Raw genomic sequence first — 10,720 nt, forward strand, 5'->3', positions numbered from 1 at the left:
CATTTTCGGTTTCGGTTTTCGGCCTAGTGTATTTTTCATTTTCGGTATCGGTTTCGGCACCAAAAAACCCATTCGGTGCATCCCTACTTTTTTTTTTGCATCCTGTGGTTTCCTATTATACTCTGTTACAGATAACATGTGTCCCTACTCTCTCCAGTGAATGCTGGGTCTCCCATTGATATGAACTTTGCATGACTTTACACGTCAGACTATGCCTTTCCAGTGACCCCATTATGTAAACAAAAATGGGCAGCCGGTAACCAAAACATCCAAGTGCATGAAACTTTGTTACAGGGTGATAACAGGATAAAACAGGTTACACATTTCACTGGGTGGCCTTAGTCCTAGCATAATATTAACTGACCTTAACATCAATGTATATATTCAGGTGGAGCTTATACTAATACAGTCCATGTGCATATAAAGTGAACAGCATTACATACAGTATCTCACAAAAGTGAGTACACCCCTCAAATTTTTGTAAATATATCTTTTCATGTGACAACACTGAAGAAATTACACTTTGTTACAATGTGAAGTAATGAGTATACAGCTTGTATAACAGTTTCAATTTGCTGTCCCCTCAAAATAACAACACACAGCCATTAATGTCTAAACTGCTGGCAACAAATGCGAGTACACATCTAAATGAAATGTCCAAATTGGGCCCAATTAGCCATTTTCCCTCCGCGGTGTCATGTGACTCGTTAGTGTTACAAGCTGTACACTCACTACTATTTTAGCAGTGTAATTTCTTCATTGTTGCATGAAAAGATAAAATAAAATATTTACAAAAATATGTATATGTGTGTGTATGTGTGTGTGTGTGTGTATGTATGTGTATATATATATATATGTGTGTGTGTGTGTGTATATATATATATATATATATATATATATATATATATATATATATATATATATATATATATATATATATATATATATATATATATATATATATATATATATATATATAATGTAGATATATCACACACACTCTCATACATGTATAATTTTTTTTTTTTTGTGTGTGTGTCCGGACCAGACCACTTTTTGCGATTCGGCACTGCGTCGCTTTAACTGACAATTGCACGGTCGTGCGACGTGGCTCCCAAACAAAATTGACGTCCTTTTTTTTTCCCCCACAAATAGAGCTTTCTTTTGGTGGTATTTGATCACCCCTGCGGTTTTTATTTTTTGCGCTATAAACAAAAATAGAGCGACAATTTTGAAAAAAACTCATTATTTTTAACTTTTTGTTATAATAAATATCCCCCAAAAATATATAAAAAAATTTTTTTTTCCCTCAGTTTAGGCCGATACATATTCTTCTACATATTTAAGCGATTATTGATTGGTTTGCGCAAAAGTTATAGCGTTTACAAAATAGGGATAGTTTTATGGCATTTTTTTTACTAGTAATGGCGGCAATCAGCGATTTTGTGACTGCGACATTGCGGCGGACACATTTTTGGGACCATTGTCATTTATACAGTAATCACTGCTATAAAAGGGGTTAACCAGTGGGTGGCAGTGTAGGGGTTAAGTGTTCCTAGGGGTGTGTTACTAACTGTGGGGGGTTGGGCTTTCATTTAGTGAACACTGATCTCTGCTCCAATCACATGGAGCAGAGATCAGCGTCACTAGTTGCTAGGCAGAATGGGGAAATGCTGTTTACATTCAGCCGTATCCGATCGAGTGCGCGGTACCCGCGACCGGACTCACGGGGGTCCCGACCGGCACGCTAGCGTGGCGCGATGGCAGGGCAGCATTGAAGATTGGACGTACCTGTACGCCAATATGCCTGCCCGTGCCATTCTGCCGACGTACATCGGCGTGCGCTGGTCGGGAACCGGTTAAAGTGGTTGTAAAGGCAGAAGGTTGTTTATCTTAATGCATTAAGATAAAAATCATCATGTGTGCATCAGAAAGGGCCCCCCCCCATACTTCTGAGCCCCATCTCTATCCAGCGATGTCCACGAGTGCCTTGGCAGTCCGGGACTCTCCCTCCTGATTGGCTCCCGCTACTGTCAATCAAGTTCGTCCTATCAGGAGAGAGCGGGTGGAGCCGAACCATAACTCTGTCTGAATGGCAGCTGCAGCTTGGGTACCCCCATAGCAAGCTGCTTGCTGTGGGAGCACTCAACAGAAGGAAAGGGTCCAGGAGCTCTGGCCAGGGACCCGAAAAGAGGAGGATCCAGGCTGCCCTGTGCAAAACCACTGTACAGGGCAGGTAAGTATAACATGTTTTCAATTTTAATAGGAGAAAAACCCCCAAAACTTTACAATCACTTTAAGGTCCAGTTAGTAGTATGCTAAGACCTAAGGCCACCCAGCCAAAACGTTTAAGCTCTATAATCCTGTTATCAGCCTGTAGCAAATAAAGATTAATGCACTTGGATATTTTGGGTTGCCCGCTGCCTATGTTCGTTTACATTTTGTATGAATGATTAGAAGACACTCCGAGCCGGAGTACCGATTCCTCAACTCTCTATGAGGACTTACCAGGACTCGGGTTTGAGCGTTGTGTTGCTTCTCTGGATTCCCTTGCCAGCAGTGTCCACTTCACTTCTCCCTACTGTGGGTGCCCCCTTCAGTAAGTGGTGTGCTAAGGGGGGCACCGGTTTGAATGCATTTCCAAGCCGGGCTGTGTGCATGCATAGACTCACAGTACCAGTAAGCCATGGCCCAGCTCCCTCATCACAGGAGTTTGGCTGACAGTATCAAGTGTCTATGGCTCACTATGTTGCCTGTGTCTCCTGTGAGACCAGGAAACCAAACAAAATTGACGTCCTTTTTTTTTCCCCCACAAATAGAGCTTTCTTTTGGTGGTATTTGATCACCCCTGCGGTTTTTATTTTTTGCGCTATAAACAAAAATAGAGCGACAATTTTGAAAAAAAACGCATTTTTAACTTTTTGTTATAATAAATATCCCCCAAAAATATATATATTTTTTTTCCCTCAGTTTAGGCCGATACGTATTCTTCTACATATTTTTGGTAAAAAAAAACGACATTGCTGGATTTAGTGAGGGGAACCTGGTAAGTGTTTAGGTCTGGGGGTAGGGGGGCAGGTAATAGGGTGCCTTTTTACATTTTAACATTATAATTTCTGATTAGAAGCGATGGTCTAATCTAGACAATCACAATTCTCCTGAGCTTTACTCACAATGGTGAGGCACTTTGTGGAACCATAGTCTGTTGTGTAAGCATTACAGCACAGGTGCCCCCGCCCAGCACCATCTGTGATACTGTATCATCCTTCATGAGCACTTCAATAGGAATGTGCCTCAGCTCTGCCTAGCCTCGCTTTAGCTAGCGAGAGCGACTGTAAGTGCACCTCCAAAGAAACATCTTTTACACATATCAAAGTACTAATATGGTGTAACTGATTGCATGGAGTTAATTGAAAGCAAGCTTTTTTTTTTTTGTGTAATGACTTGATTTGTGTCTCCAAAGTGATATCTCTTGAGGAAGACCCTATTCCAAACCTGGCCATTGGTGTCTGCTAAACTTAACAAATGTATGCATATCTCTGGTCAGTTTTAGACAGTTTTAATTAACCTATGCTGTTGAGATTATAAATAAAAAGTACTTTTTTTCTATAGCCTAGATCAGTGATGGCGAACCTTGGCACCCCAGATGTTTTAGAACTACATTTCCCATGATGCTCATGCACTCTGCAGTGTAGTGGAGCATCATGGGAAATGTAGTTCCAAAACATCTGGGGTGCCAAGGTTCGCCATCACTGGCCTAGATATATACTAGCAGTTAAAACTACTTTATTTTTTTCTTGTTCATAACGGAGTTCACCTTTTGTAGTCACTTGGCTATTAATGCACCCTTTCCAATAGTGATTCAAAAAGTGACTATCCTGTTTACTTCATAATGTAAAAGTGCAATTGTTCCTTTTTTAAAATGTATATTTTTAACTAAATACAATTATTTTTTTTCACAATAACTTTTTTTTTTTTAATTTTTCAGAATGCCAAGTTGTTTTGTTAAATCATGTTCCATTTCATGGAGATCAGACAAAGAAATTTTACATGTCTTTCCCCGAAATCGTGATCGTATAGGAATATGGCTTGAGAAACTTCACATTCATGGACAAGAATTTGAATATCTTTTAGAAAGGATTGCAACGTCACAAAAAGGCAGATTCAGAATTTGCTCTCGCCATTTCAAAGAAACTGATTATAATAACAGGGGTCCACAAAAGTTTCTGAAGAATACAGCTTACCCTTCCTTAAATTTGGAAAATATTAGTGAATCCTCAACTACAAGCTTACGATTTAGCGGAGCTGAAGTTGAGCACAATTATCATAAACGTCTCAGAACCGATGGTTACAAAACTTCAGAATCTACAACTAATACCACAGAAAGTAGCTCTGGTAGAAATGTAACCGTTATGGAAACAGGTTCTGAAAGTGATTATTTACAGGGATGTGCATCACAAGTCACTAACTGTAATCTTGAAGAGAGCCAGTTTGTAGACTGCATCTTGGATTCAACAAGTGAAAGCATCTATTTTAATACTGAACACAGTTTAGATATTCCTCTATCGCATACACAGACCCAAACAAGAAAGCACTGTAAAATTTGTCCACATGGTCTAACAATCCCTCGAAATTCCAAAATAAAGAAAATAAATAGAGGCATACAGTGTGCAGAGCCAACATTTTCCATTGGTACACAGTGTTCTCTTGTTGAATTGCCCCCACTAACTTTACTTCCAGTAAAGGAAACACATTTTTTGAAGATCAAAAATTTGGCACCATCTAGTGAGGATATTTTACAATCCTCTTTTAATAAAAATGTGTTACCAGAACACACAAGTGATCCACCAGCCATGCAAGGAAACAAGTACAGAGTGCATCATGATCCAAACATCTACATTGTTGGATTACCAGCAAATCACAGACTAAAACAAGAGCATGTATCTGCAAATGATGAAGAATTGCATCATTTGACTAGTTCTATTGCACCTCAAAATAAAATAATTAACAAAGACACCTCTTATCATCCCTCCCAAGAAGTACAAGTAAAATCTGAAGAAATTGAGGATGAACTGTATGTTGATTCTGTGGATCCAGACCTTTCTTTTGTATATTTGCCACCAGATAAAGGACGTGTAAGCATGGCAAAACAGAAAAAGTTTTTAGTCTTTGAAGAATGTTTAGACAAGCTGCTTATGAGTTCTCATTGTTTGTTTGATCCATGTTGCACTGGGATCATAATAGAGCTGAGAAAATACATGGTTGGGTCAGCATTAGTAGTGTATGCGGAGTGTAGCAACAAACACAAATTTAAATTGTGGAATAGCCAACCTTTTATAGGGCGCATGCCTGTGGGCAACTTGTTAATTTCATCAGCAATCTTATGTAGCGGATGTAATTTTTTCAAGATGGCAAATTTTTTTTCCGTATTGGATATGTTGGCAATTTCAGCAGCCACACACTACAATAATCAAAGGCAATATCTGTTTCCAACCATTCAACATCACTGGACCTCTCAGCGCAATAAGGTCATTGAAAAAATAGGACACAAAGCTGTTGCATTAATTGGTGATGGACAATGTGAGTCATCAAGGTTTGATGCAAAATATTGTACTTATACCCTAATTGATGCAGAAACGAATTGCATAATAGATTTTCAGGTAAATCAGCTTCAGCCTGGACATTCTTCTGTTTCACTAGAAACACTGACTTTCATTGAGGCCCTAGATCGAATTATAGGGGATCACATAAAGGTAAAAGTAATTGCCACTGACAGACCTGTTTCCATTGGAAAAATTATGAGGCAGAAATATCCATGCATAAAGCATGAATTTGATGTATGGCATATGGCCAAATCTATTGAAGCAAAACTTGATGCAGCTAGTAAAAAAAGCACTTGCAGAGAATTATCTGGCTGGGTATCTTTGATCAAAAACCATTTGTGGTGGGCATTAAGCACTTGTCAGAATAATCCTACACTCCTTAAAGAGAAATGGCTTTCTGTAAGTTATCACTCTGCAAATATACATGAATGGACGGGTAATACTTTGTACCATCGATGTTCACATCCGCTTATAACAGGTGAAGAAGAGAGAGTCTATGAGTGGTTAACACCTGGTTCTGCAGCTCTACATCATCTCAATTCTATAGTTCAAGATCCAAGACTCCTAAAGTACCTTGAGCACCTTTCTGGATTTTATCACACAGGAGAAGTTAAAGTATTTCATAGCATGGTTCTCAAATATCGTTCAAAACGTTTTTTTTATTTGGATGCCATGGTGGCAAGAACCCAACTGGCTGCCATGGATCACAACACAAATATCAGTAGACTTCAAGCAGAGATTAGTAAACCCAAAGCAGAATCAGAGGAAACATTACATTTCCATTGTGGCTTCAGCAAAGCAAAAAAGGACTGGGTTGTGAGAAAAATATATCAGGCAACCTCTCAGGATTTTGTGAAGGATATAATCTCTGATGTAGTGGACTATGCTGCTGGAATTAAAAGTTTTCAATGGAATTCAAGACAGTCAACATGTGTGAAAACATAGCTGTTTCCAAGACCAGAAAAAGTGAGCTTCTCTTAAAGCATCTCTTCCCTCAAAAGCAGTAGTGTTATGTTTTTTTTTTTTTTTTTTTTCTTTTCAATTTGCACATTAAAAAAGTGTGTGTGTATGTGAATTTTTTTTTTACCCACTGTGTGTGTGTGTGTGTGTGTGTGTGTGTGTGTGTGTAATTTATATTGGAAATGTATATTTGTAATTGATACGCAAAAGAATCATAAAAACTATTTTTTGACATCTAAAAATTGCTTTTTTTCCTTTTATGCGTCTCATTCTGCCTAACTTTTATATGATCTTGTATTTGCTCTATAATGTTTTCTTAGATGCAAATTTAAAGTGGTGTTCCACCCAAAAATTTTACCTCCGGTTTAAAGCACTGGTGACTCCCTGATATGCCACATTTGACATGTAATTTTCGGGAGGAGGAGCAGGTACCTTGGTTTTTACAGGCACCTAGCTCCCACTTCCTTCCCTGGCTCTGTGGCACGGAAGGAAGATCAACTCTCCCCCCTCCCTGCAATCTTCTGGGACATGTTACAGGTCCCAGAAGATTGCCCAGCCATTCACAGCATGTAGTGCACGCCTGGCTGTGAAGCCACAGCTGGGCACCCAGATTTAGAATGCCAGTGCCTTGCAGAGGAGCGAGGCTTCCTGCACCCGCATCGCTGGACTGTGGGACAGGTGAGTGTCTGATTATTAAGTCAGCAGCTAAATTTTTGTAGCTGCTGACTTTTAAATGGGTAGAACTCCACTTTAATTTAGTGATGTACAGTGACATGTCCTCCCTTTTTTGTTAACCACTTCGAGCCAGTTCACACAGGGGTAACTCAGGGTCAGACTTCAGGTCGCCCCAAGTCGCACTGTTGAGAAAATCAATGTTAGTTAATGGAGCCGTCTTAATGCATCAGTCGCTCCGACTTCAAAAAAGGTTCCTGTACTACTTCAATCTGACTTCTAGGCGACTTGTACCCATTGATTTCAATGTAAGTCGACTCCAAGTTGGATCTCCATCTATATTGAAGCGACAGTGTCGCCGCTCTTACAGAATGAGCTCTCGGGGGGACTCCATGCCAAATTTCCTCCAGGGGCATACCAGGCTCTTAAGTCTGGTATGGATTTTAAGGGGAACCCCCTATGCCGAAAAAACTGCTTGGGGGTGCCCCAAAATCCATACCAGACCCTTATCCAAGCATATGTAGCCCGGCCGGTCAGGAAAGGGGGTGGATATGAGCGAGTGACCCCCCCCCCCCCCGAACCGTCCCAGGCTGCATGCCCTCAACATGGGGGAGTGGGTGCTTTGGGGAAGGGAGTGCCCTGTGGCCCCCCCACCCCAAAGCACTTTGTCCCCATGTTGATGACATGTTGATGACAAGGGCCTCTTCCCGACAACCCTGGCCATTGGTTGTCAGGGTCTGCAGGTGGGGGGCTTATTGGAATCTGGGAGCCCCCTTTAATAAGGGGGCCCCCAGATCCTGGCCCCCACCCTATGTGAATAAGTATGGGGTACATCATACCCCTACCCATTCACCTGGGGGGAAAATTGGCTATACAAAAACACACTAGACAGGTTTTTAAAGTAATTTTATTAGGCAGCTCCGGGGATTTTCTTTTCCGACTTCTCTGCACTTTCTGGTTCTTCTCCCGCTCTCTGACCTTCTACTGCTCTCCGATTCTTCTCCCGGGCTCCTCCGCTATCTTTTGCTAGCGGTGGCTCTGTTTTCTCCTCCTCCTTCGTCGTCATCTTCTTCCTTCTGTTCTTCCGATATTGACACGACGTGCTCTCCCGCTGTAATGCTGTGGCCACGGTGCACGACTTATATAGGCATTATGATTGTGACTATAAGGTTTCTCTTATATTCACCGACTGACACAGCTTCTCTTTAGACCATTTGATTGTTATGCCACCTTCAGGAGCGGACTAGGCATTACATGTGATAATAAAACTACAACTGTCTAGTTCCATCCAAGGGGCAGTCCCTTAGGTAACAACCCTGCAGCATGCTACTGCAGCCTCAGTTTTATTTTGCCTAGTGAAGGAGAAGGACCTAGGAACCCTTCGGGCCCATCGGTCTGTCTTTTTTTCTGCAGAAGCTTGGCTTTTTGCTCAAGAGGATGGATCCTGTGATCTGCTATCAACAGTCGGCTGGGCGTCGGGCTGGATACCCTTATTCTTGTAGTCTCTCCAGCCTGGCCATCGAGCGTGTGCAGACCAGAGCTCCGCGCTGGGTCGGCCACGACGAAACCTCCGCTCCAGAGGTGGTTATTCTCTGGGCGCACATATGACCGGGCTACTGATGTCTGTGTCAGTGTGCCGAGGCCAGCAGCCACCCCGTACTGATCAGAGTTGGTCTGTTATATATTTTTTTTTTCTCCTCCTTTATGACGTCAAGTCCCGGGGCATGCTGGGACTGAGGCACCCCGGGCTGATTAATAAATTACTTTAAAAACACGTGTTGTGTTTGTTTGTTACACTTTTTTTTTTTTCCTCATGTGAATGGATAGGGGTATAATGTACCCCATACTCATTCACATAGGGTGGGGTGCCGGGATCTGGGGGCCCCCTAATTAAAGGGAGCTCCCAGATTCCGATAAGCCCCCCCGCCCGCAGACCCCAACAACCAACGGCCAGGGTTGTCGGGAAGAGGCCCTTGTCCATATCAACATGGGGACAAGGTGCTGTGGGGTGGGGGGCTGCAGGGCACCCCCTTCCCTAAAGCACCAACCCCCCCCCCACACGTTGAGGGCATGCAGCCTGGTCAGGTTCAGGAGGGGGGTGCTCGCTCGTCCCCACCCCCCTTCCAGGGCCTTCACACTGGCGTATGAGGAGCGGCTCTTTCAGGGCGCTTTGCAGGCTCTATTTTTAGTGCTGTAGCGCCCGCAAAGTGCCCCAGTGTGAAATGGGTCTAAGAAAAGTTGCACTGATCCTGTGTTTTTCTCTGGACTGTTATTTATTTCTAATTTATTATTAATCTCACACTATATATAGTCTGTTCTATGAATGTAGGCAGAGCAGTTGCAGGACAGGATTCTCATATTTTAACTAGTTCCAGTCTGGGCCAATTCTGCCATTCCTCTCCTACGTATAAAAATCAGCATTTTTTTATTTTTTTTTTGCTAGAAAACTACTTGGAGCTGGCAAGGTCCGTATGCTGTATGGACCTACATTCATCCTCTGGTATATGCTCATAGTCACTTCAGTGACCATAAACTTATATCAGAAATGTTCAGTAGACTCTGCTGAACAAAACAATAGCTCTGATTAGCGAATAACAAGCCGCTGATAAGAGTTATACAGCTAAAATAACACCCTCCCCCAGCTGCTGTGGCCTCTCTACCTCGCACCCATTGCTTCCTCTCCCCGTGCACTACCTCAAATGCCTGCGAAACTACAAGTCCCATCATGCCTCGGGAGTCATGCTTGTAACTGTCAGCCTTGCAATGCCTCATGGGACTTGTTTTGCAATAGTTGGAGAGCTGCAGTTTGAGACCCCCAGCATCAGCACATTCTGGTCGTGCTTCAGAAGCTACTGATAAGCAATTGGATGCCTCTTCACCGCCTTTTTAACCCCATTTTTGAAGACATACACTAATCAATAAATCCAATGCTAGTATATGGTACCTCTATCCAATGACACCTTAAAGATCAAGTGATTAAGTACCAACCAACTATGAAAAAAATCCAATATATGGCTCCATGCACACTGAAGCTCATAAACTGCAGTTTATTGGAGTTTGGGCTTTTTTTTTTTTTTTTTTTTTTTTTTTTTAAAAAGCCCATCAACTCCACTCTGTTAGCCCATGTGTCCATGCACACATTGAGGTTTTTTAGATTTTAATGAGCAGTGGAGTTTATTCTGAACACCAGAAATTCGTGTTCAAAGTGCTGTTTTTCACCTCCAAAAAAAGACAAACGCCGATAAACGCTCGTTAATCAGTGTTCTGCATTCTATTTTTTTTTTCAATGCTTTGTGGGAGATTGGAAAGCACTGTGGGATTTTTGGAGTGTCCTCTGTGTATTTTTATTGAAAACGCCCATAAACCTTAGTACAAAACACTGTTAAAAGCACATTTTTCAACCAGCATTTACTGCCAGCAATCTGGCGTCCAGAAAAAGCTTTTTTGAGCTTCAGTGTGCATGGAGCCTATGTGTTAACCATATA

The 10,720-nt window shown here is 41.9% G+C and overlaps 1 protein-coding gene across 1 annotated transcript in view; it reads left to right on the top strand.

Moving 5' to 3' along the window:
* LOC143974909 (uncharacterized) overlaps positions 1–6,783 on the top strand; it is a 32,775-nt gene extending 25,992 nt beyond the window's left edge. Inside the window, exon 2 of the mRNA XM_077476707.1 lies at positions 3,989–6,783. Within this exon, the coding sequence (XP_077332833.1) occupies positions 3,990–6,548 (2,559 nt within the window). The 5' untranslated portion in view covers position 3,989 and the 3' untranslated portion in view covers positions 6,549–6,783. The remainder of the gene's footprint in view (positions 1–3,988) is intronic.
* The last annotated feature ends 3,937 nt before the right edge of the window (positions 6,784–10,720 follow it).

Source organism: Lithobates pipiens, unplaced genomic scaffold (assembly GCF_037356315.1).
Source record: "Lithobates pipiens isolate NorthernLeopardFrog02 unplaced genomic scaffold, aLitPip1_a1.2 Scaffold_13, whole genome shotgun sequence".
NCBI classification, from domain to species: Eukaryota; Metazoa; Chordata; class Amphibia; order Anura; family Ranidae; genus Lithobates; species Lithobates pipiens.